Here is a 16,994-nt window from a genome sequence, read left to right as displayed (position 1 = left end):
TAGACATACCCGAGCCACACTTAAAGAGTCTTTCATCCCTTATTTATCCCCCTTGTCTTTACCTTTATTGTACTTGTCTTATCACCTGACCCCGTACTAGTATAAATTAACGAGTTCTGTAATTTCTTTTCACTTGAGAATGAACCATGGAGGTTCGAAACGTTGTGCAATTTTGTAATTAGTGTAATATATTCTTTAGTTATTCAATTTTTTTTTCACCTAAAATCAACATGACTTTTGGTAAACTCCTCTTCCAGTTGAACCCTGATGTAAGAGGGATAGAAGCACTAAATCAGAAAATAGTAAATACGGAATATGCTGTCATATTCAATGAGACATGCATATATATATATATATATATATATATATATATATATATATATATATATATATATATATATATGAAAATAAAAAATTCACGAGTGTTTATGATATCAAGATTCCTAAATACTACACTGGTAATTAATTATTTAATTAGCCAAGGAATTTCATTTAAGTTTTTATGAAATGGCAGAAATATTGTATTCTTAATATTTAATTCTTTCTTCTTTTCCTGACTGAAGAGAGTATTACGAGCAATTTTGCTTACTTAATTTATAATATACTAAGGGGGTGTTTTTTAGTTGAAACCTAGACCATATATACTACTACTTTCATCACGACTACATATCATGAGATATGTGCATAAGACTCAACATTTGTTGGTTTTCTTTTTTCAGATAACATGAAATTATTTTCACATTTATAAATTAACACATCTCAGAATGGCAAATATTTGTCTTGTTTAGTTTCTATTGTAATCTTAAAGGATGGGTATAGATTATTTAATTCTAATAACATTATGTCCAGATTTAAATTCTTAGGCCATAAGCAAAACACATAATGAACATTATGAAACCCTATAAAATTAGGAGGCAAAATTCTATTAAACAGTTTTCTTTCATAGAATTTTATATATTAATCACATACAACCGGAGAAAGAGCGTTACCATAGCCATTCCAAATGGTTTACAACAGAGTTCATTATTAAAAATAAAATTCGAGTTAATAACACACCGTTCAGTAAATAAAATTTTTAGTTTGTCATAAACCGGAACGTTAGTGAATAAATAGGTTACATCAAAGTTAACTATTTTAGAATTATAGAGGTATTATTTTTCGAAACATAATCTACAAACAAAGTCTAATCCCATCATGGAGTTCATCTACATTGTCATGTCTGACAAAATCAATGTTCTTCACTCACCGTATTGTTCTTCTTACAGAGAGATGTCCATCCAGGAGACAGTAGAAGGAGGAATCTCCAAGATAGGTCTAGGGTTCGGAACAACGGCTTTCTTCCTGGTGGCCCAAATGGCAGGAGCTGGTTTTCTCTCTCTCCCCAAGGCCGTTGCAAACTGCGGTACGTCTGGTAAAATTTTTGCAAAATTTGTGTCGACTGTGTGCTGTTTGGTCGAATCTATGTCTAGTTTGTATTAACAACTGTGGAATGTTTGGTTTAATGTATTGTCGGAAATTTCGTCACTTAATTTACTAACCCCTGGCATACCATGTGAAAACGGTTATGTCAGGAATATATTAACATTACTAATTTATAAACCTTTCACAGAGAACGAATTTGGAAATATGTTGTGTTGATTTAGGGGCGACGACGATCGTGGGATCGTATATACCAGAGAAAATGGGATGTTGCCACGTAAGCAAATTCACGATTTGCGATATATATATATATATATATATATATATATATATATATATATATATATATATATATATATATATGTGTGTGTATATCACGAAAATAAACACGTGATTAAGAATGTGACAATGTCAGACCACGGAGGAAAAATGAAACAGGAATTTCCTTAAGTACTTTCGTATATTAAATACATCTTCAGAAGGACCTACTGAAGATGTATTTAATATACGAAAGTACTTAAGGAAATTCCTGTTTCATTTTTCCTCCGTGGTCTGACATTGTCATATATATATATATATATATATATATATATATATATATATATATATATATATATATATATATATATATATATATATATATATATATATATATATATATATATATATATATATATATATATGTCGTACCTAGTAGCCAGAACGTACTTCTCAGCCTACTATGCAAGGCCCGATTTGCCTAATAAGCCAAGTTTTCATGAAATAATTGTTTTTCGACTACCTAACCTACCTAACCTAACCTAACCTAGCTTTTTTGGCTACCTAACCTAACCTAACCTATAAAGATAGGTTAGGTTAGGTTAGGTAGGGTTGGTTAGGTTCGGTCATATATCTACGTTAATTTTAAGTCCAATAAAAAAAATTGACCTTATACATAATGAAATGGGCAGCTTTATCATTTCATAAGAAAAAAATTAGAGAAAATATATTAATTCAGGAAAACTTGGCTAATTAGGCAAATCGGGCCTTGCATAGTAGGCTGAGAAGTACGTTCTGGCTACTAGGTACGACATATATATATATATATATATATATATATATATATATATATATATATATATATATATATATATATATATATATATATATATATATATATATATATATATACAATACAATACAATACAATACAATTTTATTTAGGTAAGGTACATACATACAATAAATTTTTACAAGGATTGGTTGACTTATAGGTAGAGCTAGTACATACAATGCCTAAAGCCACTATTACGCAAAGCGTTTCGGGCATGATAAACTTAAATGACAAGCTTAATACTAATTGAGCATAATGAGTAGAATGAAAACAAGAAATGAAAACATAGATGAAAAAGCAGCACAAATACAATTAATAATAATAATAATATAATAATTTTTATTTAGGCAAAGGTACATACATAAAGAGATTTTACAAAGTTTGTTGGCTTTATAGATAAGAGCTAGTACATACAATGCCTAAAGCCACTATTACGCAAAGCGTTTCGGGCAGGAAAAAACACTACTGACTAAAGCTTAAAACTAATGGGTAAAAAGAAAAAAATGCGTTGAGTACAAATAAAAATAGAGGTAAAAGAGGGGGGAACATTGTTGAAAAAACTGCACAAATACAATTACAAATTATTACAGAAAATTACATTAAAACAGCGTTGATTTGTAAAAAAAAAAAAAAAAAAAAAACATACATGGGTTGACAATAGAGAGGTAAGGTAGGTTACAGGGAATTTATTAGGTAAACCTTCGTTTTTAACTTAAACTGGTTGGGAGAGGTACTGTCTTTAACATGGTTGGGAAGGTCATTCCATATCCTGGGCCCCTTGATTTGTAGAGCATTTCTGGTTTGATTAAGTCGTACTCTAGGAATATCAAAACTGTATTTATTTCTGGTGTGGTGCTCATGGGTTCTGTTACAACCTTCTATGAAGCTTTTGAGATCAGGATTGGCATTACAATTTAGCGTTTTGTATATGTATAGTACACATGAGAGGATGTGCAGTGACTTAATGTCTAACATATTCAGGGATTTGAATAGGGGTACCGAGTGATGTCTGGGGCCAGAATTGGATATTGTCCTAATAGCAGCTTTGTGTTGAGTAATTAGAGGACGTAAGTGATTTTGGGTAGTAGAGCCCCAAGCACAAATACCATAGTTGAGATATGGATAGATAAGGGAGTAATAGAGAGTCACCAGGGCAGGGCGTGGTACATAATATCTGATCTTAGAAAGAATGCCCACAGTTTTTGAAACTTTTTTTGATATGTTTAGAATGTGTCCCTGGAAATTCAGCTTGTGGTCAATGAGAATGCCAAGGAATTTGCCATCTAATTTGTTACAAATTTGGGTATTGTTTATTTTGAGATTTATTTGATTAGAGGATTTATTGCCAAACAGAATATAGAAAGTTTTGTCAATGTTAAGGGTGAGTTTGTTGGCAGTTAGCTACAGATGGACTTTATTTAGCTCAGTATTTACTGTGGCATTTAGAGCAAGGGGATCATATATATATATATATATATATATATATATATATATATATATATATATATATATATATATATATATATATATATATATATATATATTATATATATATATATATATATATATATATATATATATATATATATATATTATAGGCCGATTTTCTCGAGATATATATATATATATATATATATATATATATATATATATATATATATACATATATATATATATATATATATATATATATATATATATATATATATATATATATATATATATATATATGTCGTACCTAGTAGCCAGAACGCACTTCTCAGCCTACTATGCAAGGCCCAATTTGCCTAATAAGCCAAGTTTTCATGAATTAATGGTTTTTCGTCTACCTAACCTACCTAACCTAACCTAACCTAACGTTTTCGGCTACCTAACCTAACCTAATCTATAGAGATAGGTTAGGTTAGGTAGGGTTGGTTAGGTTAGGTCATATATCTACGTTAATTTTAACTAAAATAAAAAAAATTGACCTCATACATAATGAAATGGGTAGCTTTATCATGTCATAAGAAAAAAATTAGAGAAAATATATTAATTCAGGAAAACTTGGCTTATTAGGCAAATCGGGCCTTGCATAGTAGGCTGAGAAGTGCGTTCTGGCTACTAGGTACGACATATATATATATATATATATATATATATATATATATATATATATATATATATATATATATATATATATATGTCGTACCTAGTAGCCAGAACTCACTTCTCAGCCTACTATTCAAGGCCCGATTTGCCTAATAAGCCAAGTTTTCCTGAATTAATTTATTTACTATAATTTTTTTCTTATGAAATGATAAAGCTACCCTTTTCACTATGTATGAGGTCAATTTTTTTTTATTGGAGTTAAAATTAACGTAGATATATGACCGAACCTAACCAACCCTACCTAACCTAACCTAACCTATATTTATAGGTAAGGTTAGGTTAGGTAGCCAAAAAAAGCTAGGTTAGGTTAGGTTAGGTAGACGAAAAAACATTAATTCATGAAAACTTGGCTTATTATGCAAATCGGGCCTTGCATAGTAGGCCGAGAAGTGCGTTCTGGCTACTAGGTACGACATATATATATATATATATATATATATATATATATATATATATATATATATATATATATATATATATATATATATATATATATTAGTATATTTTGGTAGCAGTCTTTCCTGTAGACATATATTATTAAATATGACCGAAAAAGTAAGATTAATAATTCTAACACGAATTTTTTCAATCTTTCGTACATTACGCTTCACTGTTGGAGGTAAATTAAAAATCAATTCTCCAAAATTCATTTTTATTTCTAGTCTGACGCGACACGGGCGGCGCCCGTGTCGCGTCAGACTAGAAATAAAAATGAATTTTGGAGAATTGATTTTTAATTTACCTCCAACAGTGAAGCGTAATGTACGAAAGATTGAAAAAATTCGTGTTAGAATTATTAATCTTACTTTTTCGGTCATATTTAATAATATATATATATATATATATATATATATATATATATGTCGTACCTAGTAGCCAGAACTCACTTCTCAGCCTACTATTCAAGGCCCGATTTGCCTAATAAGCCAAGTTTTCCTGAATTAATATATTTACTATAATTTTTTTCTTATGAAATGATAAAGCTACCCTTTTCTCTATGTATGAGGTCAATTTTTTTTTATTGGAGTTAAAATTAACGTAGATATATGACCGAACCTAACCGACCCTACCTAACCTAACCTAACCTATATTTATAGGTAAGGTTAGGTTAGGTAGCCAAAAAAAGCTAGGTTAGGTTAGGTTAGGTAGGTTAGGTAGACGAAAAAACATTAATTCATGAAAACTTGGCTTATTAGGCAAATCGGGCCTTGAATAGTAGGCTGAGAAGTGCGTTCTGGCTATTAGGTACGACATATATATATATATATATATATATATATATATATATATATATATATATATATATATATATATATATATATGTTGTACCTAGTAGCCAGAACGCACTTCTCAGCCTACTATGTAAGGCCCGATTTGCCTAATAAGTCTAGTTTTCATGAATTAATTGTTTTTCGACTACCTAACCTACCTAACCTAACCTAACTTTTTCGGCTACCTAACCTAACCTAACCTATAAAGATAGGTTAGGTTAGGTTAGGTAGGGTTGGTTAGGTTCGGTCATATCTCTACGTTAATTTTAACTCAAATAAAAAAAATGACCTCATACATAATGAAATGGGTAGCTTTATCAGTTCATAAGAAAAAAATTAGAGAAAATCTATTAATTCAGGAAAACTTGGTTTATTAGGCAAATCGGGCCTTGCATAGTAGGCTAAGAAGTGAGTCCTGGCTACTAGGTACGACATATATATATAAATATATATATATATATATATATATATATATATATATATATATATATATATATATATATGTATGTATGTATATATATATGTATATATATATATATATATATATATATATATATATATATGTATATATATATATGTCGTACCTAATAGCCAGAACTCACTTCTCAGCCTACTATGCAAGGCCCGATTTGCCTAATAAGCTAAGTTTTCATGAATTAATGTTTTTTCGTCTGCCTAACCTAACCTAGCTTTTTTTGGCTACCTAACCTAACCTTACGTATATATATAGGTTAGGTTAGGTTAGGTAGGGATGGTTAGGTTCGGTCATATATCTACTTTAATTTTAACTCCAATAAAAAAAAATTGACCTCATACATAGTGAAAAGGGTAGCTTTATCATTTCATGAGAAAAAAATTATAGTAAATATATTAATTCAGGAAAACTTGGCTTATTAGGCAAATCGGGCCTTGAATAGTAGGCTGAGAAGTGAGTTCTGGCTACTAGGTACGACATATATATATATATATATATATATATATATATATATATATATATATATATATATATATATATATTAGTATATTTTGGTAGCAGCCTTTCCTGTAGACATATATTATTAAATATGACCGAAAAAGTAAGATTAATAATTCTAACACGAATTTTCTCGATCTTTCGTACGTTTCTTTTCACTGTTGGTGGTAATTAAAAAATCAATTCTCCAAAATTCATTTTTATTTCTAGTCTGACGCGACACTTGAGCGCGTTTCGTGAAACTTATTACATTTTCAAAGACTTTAGCTTACACATACACAACTGAATAGAACTTACACATCTTCGATTTGTTTATATCTACATTTGAGTGAGGTGGATGGGGTGAGGTGGTATTAATAGGGTATTAAATTCCTAAACACAAGACAGAACACGAAACAATGGGTATTGAATGGAAGTGATTTGTAGAAAGCCTATTGGTCCATATTTCTTGATGCTTCTATATTGGAGCGGAGTCTTGAGGTGGGTAGAATATAGTTGTGCATTATTTGGCTGTTGATTGCTGGTGTTGACTTCTTGATGTGTAGAGCCTCGCAGACGTCAAGCCGTCTGCTATCGCTGTTTCTATCGATGATTTCTGTGTTGTTTACTAGGATTTCTCTGGCGATGGTTTGGTTGTGGGAAGAGATTATATGTTCCTTAATGGAGCCCTGTTGCTTATGCATCGTTAAACGCCTAGAAAGAGATGTTGTTGTCTTGCCTATATGCTGGTTTTTATGGAGCTTACAGTCCCCAAGAGGGCATTTGAAGGCATAGACGACGTTGGTCTCTTTTAAAGCGTTCTGCTCTGTGTCTGGAGGGTTTCTCATGAGTAGGCTGGCCGTTTGAACATATAATTGTTCAAGTATATATATATATATATATATATATATATATATATATATATATATATATATATATATATATATATATATATATATATATATATATATATTGCCTGGGAGAGGATTGGAGTTCTGGTTGGTTAAATACCCCAGAATTCGTACCTCTCTTATGGCTTTGAAGTATCGTGTAGTGGATACAGCATGCAACTGCCACCTTGTTGGCCAGTGTTCGAGTCTCCTGGTGGGTTGAGTGTCTAAAAAGTTATACACTTCAGCTACTGGAATAGGGTAGTCTGTGCATTAAGCATTTGGCACTGAGTTTTCCCATATAACAGGAACCGATGAAAGAGCATCCGAGGTCCCACACTATCTCATTGCCTGGGAGAGGATTGGAGTTCTGGTTGGTTAAATACCCCAGAATTCCTACCTCTCTTATGGCTTTGAAGTATAGTGTAGTGGATACAGCATGCAACTGCCACCTTGTTGGCCAGTGTTCGAGTCTCCTGGTGGGTTGAGTGTCTAAAAAGTTATACACTTCAGCTACTGGAATAGGGTAGTCTGTGCATTAAGCATTTGGCACTGAGTTTTCCCATATAACAGGAACCGATGAAAGAGCATCCGAGGTCCCACACTATCTCATTGCCTGGGAGAGGATTGGAGTTCTGGTTGGTTAAATACCCCAGAATTCCTACCTCTCTTATGGCTTTGAAGTATAGTGTAGTGGATACAGCATGCAACTGCCACCTTGTTGGCCAGTGTTCGAGTCTCCTGGTGGGTTGAGTGTCTGAAAAGTTATACACTTCAGCTACTGGAATAGGGTAGTCTGTGCATTAAGCATTTGGCACTGAGTTTTCCCATATAACAGGAACCGATGAAAGAGCATCCGAGGTCCCACACTATCTCATTGCCTGGGAGAGGATTGGAGTTCTGGTTGGTTAAATACCCCAGAATTCCTACCTCTCTTATGGCTTTGAAGTATAGTGTAGTGGATACAGCATGCAACTGCCACCTTGTTGGCCAGTGTTCGAGTCTCCTGGTGGGTTGAGTGTCTAAAAAGTTATACACTTCAGCTACTGGAATAGGGTAGTCTGTGCATATATATATATATATATATATATATATATATATATATATATATATATATATATATATATATACATATATATATATATATATATATATATATATATATATATATATATATATACATATATATATATATATATATATATATATATATATATATATATATATATATATATATATATATATATATATATATATACATATATATATATATATATATATATATATATATATATATATATATATATATATATATATATATATATAAGGAAACAAACATAGGAATGTGCCTCAATGCCAACAGTGACTGCCCAGACAGGTACAAGAGGAGTGTCGTTAACGCTTATGTCGACCGTGCTCTCAGCCACAGCTCAGGATGGAAGCAAGTCGATGAAGAACTCTGTAGGGTAAGGCAGGTCCTAGTCAAAACAATGGCTTCTCCAATGGTTTCGTTGAAGACATCATAAGAAGGAAGGTGAAACGCGATGCAACCTCTGAAGAGACAACTAACACAACACCTATACCCCCTATTAGACTATTTTACAGGAACTTCTTTTCCACAGCTCATAAAACGAAGGAAAGGGTCCTGAAAGATATTGTTAATAGAAACGTTATCCCTACAGACAAAAATCAGAAGATACAATTGACGATCTACTATAAAACGAAGAAAAAGGCCAATCTACTCATGAAAAACTCTCCAGACACAAAGCAGAACGCTTTAAAAGAGACCAATGTCGTCTATGCCCTCAAATGCCCACTTGGGGACTATAAGCCTCAAAGAATTCAGTATATAGGCAAGACAACAACATCTCTATCCAGGCGATTAACGATGCATAAGCAACAGTGCTCCATTAGGGACATATAATCTCTTCCCACAACCAGACCATCACCAGAGAAATCTTAACAAAAAACACGGAAATCATTGATAGATACAGCGATAGCAGGCGGCTAGATACCTGCGAGGCACTACACATTAAGAAGTCGAAACCAGTAATCAACAGCCAATTAATGCACAACTATATTCTACCCACTGCAAGACTCGGCACCAATATAGAAGCATCAAGAAATATGGGCCAATAGGCCCTTTGCAGTTACTTCCATTCTTCCCTTTAACTTACAAAATATTATACCCATTGTTTCGTGTTCTGTCTTGTGTTGAAAGTTTGTTTTCTCCTCATCCAAAACTGTTGTAACATATCACCTCACCCAAATGCAGGTATAAAATCGAGGATGTTTAAGCTCTGTTCGAGTGGAAAATGCCTAAACTGCACCATGATATGTATGCCTATAGAAGAGGGGTTGGCACAGTGGAATGTATTACAACTCTGTTAGCCCACTTGAATGACAGACCAGGAATGCTGATATTCCTGGACCTCGAAAAAGCCTTTGAACTGGCTAGCGCCCCAGCTATTCTCTGTTGCCTCATTGACAAAGAGGTCAGAGGTAACCTGCTCTCCTGGACCAAAAACTGTCTCATAAACAGAGAAGCAAGAGCAAAACTTCATGGCACAGTCTCTGAGTACAAAAGACATGAAAATGGTACACCGCAAGGAAGAGCCCTCTTCTCTTCAACTGTTTAATGGAAAGAATAATGAGGTTGAAACTCCCACATCACTGCAGGCTGCTAAACTACGCGGACGACTTTGTCATCATCATAAAAGGAAGGGATGCGGCGCGCCTTGCACCCAAATGCTTAGACAGCATCAATAAAGAGGCAAAACAGATTGGGATCAAACTCAACCCCTCAAAGTTAAAGGCCATGCCCATAAAAATAGCGAAGCCCAACATCCAACTCACAGTACAGGGTCAACCAATAGAATGGGTCGACACCTATCAGTATCTAGGAATCATCTTGGACACACACATGAATTTTAATGCTGAGGTCACTTACTTGAGAGAGCGAACTGCGGCCCGGACGGCAATCCTCAGGTCGCTACCCTCCCTTTCTGGAGGAGCCAATCTGCAAGTCCTTCGCACATACTATGTACAGGCAGTCAGATCAGTGATCGATTATGCCGCACCTGCACTCACAAATCTATCACACCAACAGTGGAAAAAGCTTGAAGTTGCCCAAAACAATGCTATGAGAGCTGCACTGGGAGCCCCCATGTGGACCAGGCTTGAAACTCTTAGACTGGAGACGGGTTTGCCCTCTCTACAAGAAAGAATATCACAAAGGACAGCTACAATTATCAGTAAGATAATTATTTCTTCTGATCCAATCCCAGTACGGCAGGCCTTGGTGGTTGGACTAGGCCAAAACAATGGAAACTCTTGGGTTGCAAGAGCAGGAAAAGTCCTAAACAGACTACATTTAAAAAAATGTTTCTTGATAGAGAGGGTGATCATCCACACCCAAATTACACTCCTTCCGCGCCGTGGGAAGAGCCTACTTTCAAAATAGTAATAGAAAGTCTCCCAATGAAAAAGGCTGCCTATGAACCGACAATCCTAAGGCGCATAATAGAAGAGCAAATGTATAGCATAGCAGTAGCAGGAGCCACCCACATCTTCACAGACGGATCGGTGGACACAGAATATGAGAGTGCTGGCGCTGCTCTTTGCACGACCAGCGTACAGGCATATTGGAGACTGGGAGGACTAGTATCATCAACCCAAACTGAGCTGTTTGCCATACAACAGGCATTCGCATATGTGATTGCACAAAACACTCAAAATGCAATCATACACACAGACTCAAAAGCTGCACTTCAAATACTAGGACAAAAACAGTGGAAAGATAATGTGGAAATAATTACCACCATTTTGTATCTTGGAGCAGTCGCTAAAGGCAAAGGACTCAACATAACTTTAAACTGGATCCCATCTCATATTGGAATCCCATTAAATGAAAAAGCTGATGAAATTGCTAAATTGGCAACTCGTCATCCAGTGATACATAAAACAATTCAACCCAGCCTAGAGAACATAAAAAACATCATCACCAAAAAACTCTCACATCTCAACAAAGCCGACCTACACCAGAGAATAGCTGAAGGTTCGCCATCTGCAACATGGTATCTTCAGGCAACCAAATTAGAAAGGTTAAATATCTCAAAAGGAATCCACAGGGAAATAGCAGTTAGGTTATATAGACTACGTCTAGGTTACAGATGCAACTGGGAGATTGGTGAACCCCGACAGAGAGAGTGCATCTTCTGCCAAACTGTCACAGAAAAGCCATTACTTCACTATCTTCTGGAATGTGAAGGAACCAATGACCTTAGAAGAGCTTTAAGAGTTCCTGAATCATGCAGTGGCCACCCTGAAGCCATCAACACAGCCACTCTCCTGGTCAACAAAGGTGTCCAGCAGCTTGACACCCTCATAAAGACTGTGAAGCAGTATCCTCCCCCGCGATAACAGCTTGATGGTTAAATGCAACCTCAGAATACTGAGAGAAAAAAAAATAGTACCACTTACGGGCTATTCATGCCCGTGCCACCTCTTGGGTGGCTTAATCTTTATCAATCAATCAATCAGCTCTGTTTAGTTATAGTTGTGTCTGTGTAAACTAAAGTCTTTGAAAATGTAATAAGTTTTACGAAACGCGCTCAAGTGTCGAGTCAGACTAGAAATAAAAACGAATTTTGGAGAATTGATTTTTCAGTTACCATCAACAGTGAAGAAAAATATAAGAAACATTGAGAAAATTCGTGTTAGAATTATTAATCTTACTTTTTCGGTCATATATAATATTATATATATATATATATATATATATATATATATATATATATATATAATTATATATATATATATATATATATATATATATATATATATATATATATATATATATATATATATATATATATATATATATATATATATATATATATATATATATATTAGTATATTTTGGTAGCAGTCTTTCCTGTAGACATATATTATTAAATATGACCGAAAAAGTAAGATTAATAATTCTAACACGAATTTTCTCAATCTTTCGTACATTTCTTTTCACTGTTGGAGGTAAATCAAAAATCAATTCTCCAAAATTCATTTTTATTTCTAGTCTGACGCGACACGAGCGCATTTCGTAAAACTTATTACATTTTCAAAGACTTTAGTTCACAAATACACAACTGAATAGAACTTACGCATCTCCGATTTTATATCTACATTTGAGTGAGGTGGAAGGGGTGATGTGGCATTAACACAAGGCAGAACAAAATGTGGCATTAATAGGGTATTAATTTCATCAACACAAGACAGAACAAGAGGTGGTATTAATAGGGTATTAATTTCATCAACACAAGCCAGAACATGAAACAATGGGTATTGAATAGAAGTGTTTGTAGAAAGCCTATTGGTCCATATTTCTTGATGCTTCTATATTGGAGCGGAGTCTTGAGGTGGGTAGAATATAGTTGTGCATTAATTGGCTGTTGATTGCTGGTGTTGACTTCTTGATGTGTAGTGCCTCGCAAACGTCAAGCCGCCTGCTATCGCTGTATCTGTCATACTTATACTCGCATTTGGGTGAAGTGATATGGTGCAACAGTTTTGGATGAGGTGAACAAACTTGTGACAAATACAAGACAGAACACGAAACTATGGGTAATAATTACATATGAGAGGATAAGAATGGAAGTAACTGCAGAGGGCCTATTGGCCCATACTTCCTCTTGATGCTTCTATATTGGTTCGGAGTCTTCAAGTGGGTAGAATATAGTTGTGCATTCATTAGCTGTTGATTGCTGGTGTTGACTTTTTGATGTGTAGTGCCTCGCAGATGTCGAGCCGCCTGCTATCGCTATATCTATCGATGATTTCTGTGTTGTTTGTCAAGACTTTTCTGGTGATGGTCTGGTTGTGAAAGATTATATGTTCCTTTATGGAGCCCTGTTGGTTATGCATTGTTAATCGCCTTGAAAGATACCTTGTAGTCCTGCCTATATACTGAGTTTTTTGGGGCTTACAGTCCCCAAGTGGGGATTTGAAGGCATAGACGACGTTGGTTTCCTTCAAGGCGTTCTGCTTTGTGTTTGGAGAGTTTTTCATGAGTAGGTTGGCCGTTTTTTGTGTTTTATAGTAAATCGTCAATTGTATTTTCAGATTTTTGTCTGTAGGGATAACGTTCCTATCAACAATATCTTTCAGGACCCTTTCCTCCGTTTTATGAGCTGTCGAAAAGAAGTTCCTGTAAAATAGTCTAATAGGGGGTACAAGTGTTGTGTTAGTTGACTCTTGAGAGGTTGCATGTCGTTTTACCTTTCTTTTTATGATGTCTTCAACAAAACCATTAGAGAAGCCGTTGTTGACTAGTCAATACCCTTTGTTTCTCCTCTTTGTATATTTTTATCCAAACCCACCTTTTACCCAAACCCATCTTTCCACTTAACCTTCCTTCGTTCTTTGTACTTTGTTTTCACATATAAGTTCATTCTCCCTTTTCTCTCTATCTTCCTTCTTCTCTTTCTCTCCCCCTTCCTCTCCCTCCCTTGCTCCCCCTCCCATGTTCCTATTCCCTTGCTCTCTTGTTTTCTTTTTCTCAATTTCAAGTCTTAGTGAATCTGACTTTTTACTACTGTACTTATTTTTTTACTAAGGTAAAGAATGAACTTATATGTGGAAACAAAGTACAAAGAAGTAAGGAAGGTTAAGCGGGAAGGTGGGTTTGGGTAAAAGGTGGGTTTGGGTAAAAATATACAAAGAGGAGAAACAAAGGTTAGGTTAAGGATAATATATTCAACAAATAAACTATGTCTGAAAGGTTAAAGGGTGGATTATAAGTTCAAATTATATCTAAGACAAAGCATCCACTAAGATCAAAAAAGGCTAGGTTAAAGGGGGAAAGTATGAGAGAATATAAGCTAAGTAAAGGTTAGGTAGGGGAGGTTAGGAAGGTAAGGGTAGATAAGTTATGATACGTTATATAAGTTATGTTAGGTTAAGTTAGATTAGGTTAGGTTAGGTTGGGTTAGGTTAGTTATCTTAAGTACGGATAGGTTAAGTTAGATTAGGCTTGGTTAGGTTAGTTAAGTTAGGATAGGTTAGGTTATGCAAGGTAAGTTAGGTTAGGTTAAGTTAGGTTGGGTTAGGTTAGGTTGGGTTGGGATAGGTTAGGTTATGCAAATTAGGTTAGGTTAAGTTAGGTAATTTACATTAAATTAGGACAGGTTAAGTTAGGTTAGGTTGGGTTAGGTTAGTTAAGTTAGGATAGGTTAGGTTAGGTTAAGTAAGATACGTTAAGTTAGGTTGGTTAAGTTATGATAGGTTTGGTAATTTACGTTAAGTTAGGATAGGTTAAGCTAGGTTAGGTTAAGTTAGGTTAGGTTAGGTTAGGTACGATACATTAAGTAATGATAGCTTACGTTAGGCAAGTTAAGTTATGATAGGTTAGATAATTTACATTAAGTTGGGATAGGTTAAGTTAGGTTAGGATAGGTTGGGTTAGGTTAGGTTGGGTTGGGTTAGGATAGGTTAGGTTATGGAAGTTAAGTTAGGTTAGGTTAAGTTAGGTAATTTACATTAAGTTAGGATAGGTTAAGTTTGGTTAGATTAGGTTAGGTGGGTTTGATTAGGTAAGATACATCAGTTAGGGAAGGAATAGGATAGAATAGATTAGGTTTGGTTAGATATATATCTTATCAGAAGTGCAAGTTTGATATGAAAAGCTGAACTAGTTACATTTTGGAAAGAAATTTTATGCCTGAAAATGTTTTAGAGAACAACATTGATATCTTAAAGGACAATTGATGTACGAAGGTGTCTTAGAGAAAATCTTTGACGAATGAGAATAACTTTTAATGTCTCTGAGAATAACTTTTAATGTCTCTGAGAATAACTTTTAATGTCTCTGAGAATAACTTTTGATGTCTCTTTGAATGACTTTGAAGTTTCTGGGAATAACTTTTGATGTCTCTGAGAATAACTTTTGATGTCTCTGAGAATAACTTTTGATGTCTCTGAGAATAACTTTTAATGTTTCTGAGAATAACTTTTGATGTCTCTGAGAATAACTTTTAATGTCTCTGAGAATAACTTTTGATGTCTCTGAGAATAGCTTTTGATGACTCTGAGAATAACTTTTGATGTCTCTGAGAATAAATTTTGATGTCTCTGAGAATAACTTTGATGTCTCTGAGAATAACTTTTGATGACTCTGAGAATAACTTTTGATGTCTCTGAGAATAACTTTTGATGTCTCTGAGAATAACTTTTGATGACTCTGAGAATAACTTTTGATGTCTCTGAGAATAACTTTTGATGACTCTGAGAGTAACTTTTGATGACTCTGAGAATAACTTTTGATGATTCTGAGAATAACTTTTGATGTCTCTGAGAATAACTTTTGATGTCTCTGAGAATAACTTTGATGTCTCTGAGAATAACTTTTGATGACTCTGAGAATAACTTTGATGTCTCTGAGAATAACTTTTGATGTCTCTGAGAATAACTTTTGATGACTCTGAGAATAACTTTTGATGACTCTGAGAATAACTTTTGATGTCTCTGAGAATAACTTTTGATGTCTCTGAGAATAACTTTTAATTTCTCTGAGAATAACTTTTGATGTCTCTGAGAATAACTTTTAATGTCTCTGAGAATAACTTTTGATGTCTCTTTGAATAACTTTGAAGTTTCTGGGAATAACTTTTGATGACTCTGAGAATAACTTTGATGTCTCTGAGAATAACTTTTGATGAGTGAGATTACCTTTAATGACTCTGAGAATAACTTTTAATAATTCTGATAATAACTTTGATGACTGAGAATAACTTTGATGATTGAGATTAACTTTTGTTGGCTCTAAGAATCATTTTTTGATAGCTCTGAGAATAACTTTTGATGTTATAGAATAACTTTTGATGACTCTGAGAATAACTTTTGATGTCTCTTTGAATAACTTTGAAGTTTCTGGGAATAACTTTTGATGACTCTGAGAATAACTTTTGAGTACGCGAGTAGAATTTTTGACGTGTTTGAGTGTGTCATTGATGTGTTTGATTGTGACACTGACGCCTCTGAGTATCTCCTTGACTATTTTGTCTTACCCCCATGATGTACAATTTTAGTTAAGAACAGTGCTGAACGAAGTTACAATCGACTATTTTTAGTTAAGGTGGCGAATAATTTTAGTTAAGAACAGTGTTGAATAAAGCTATACTTGACAAGAAAAGACGATGAACGTGGCTATTTCAGTTGATTGA

The 16,994-nt window shown here is 34.0% G+C and overlaps 1 protein-coding gene across 1 annotated transcript in view; it reads left to right on the top strand.

Annotated features, from left to right (window-relative positions):
- The window catches only part of LOC123770837 (uncharacterized), a 262,279-nt gene that overhangs the window by 47,915 nt on the left and 197,370 nt on the right, over positions 1–16,994 (top strand). Inside the window, exon 2 of the mRNA XM_069305725.1 lies at positions 1,266–1,402. Within this exon, the coding sequence (XP_069161826.1) occupies positions 1,266–1,402 (137 nt within the window). The remainder of the gene's footprint in view (positions 1–1,265; positions 1,403–16,994) is intronic.

Source organism: Procambarus clarkii, chromosome 56 (assembly GCF_040958095.1).
Source record: "Procambarus clarkii isolate CNS0578487 chromosome 56, FALCON_Pclarkii_2.0, whole genome shotgun sequence".
Classification (NCBI taxonomy): Eukaryota; Metazoa; Arthropoda; class Malacostraca; order Decapoda; family Cambaridae; genus Procambarus; species Procambarus clarkii.
Note: the sequence above shows the minus strand (reverse complement) of the source record. Positions and strands in the feature narration are given on the sequence as shown.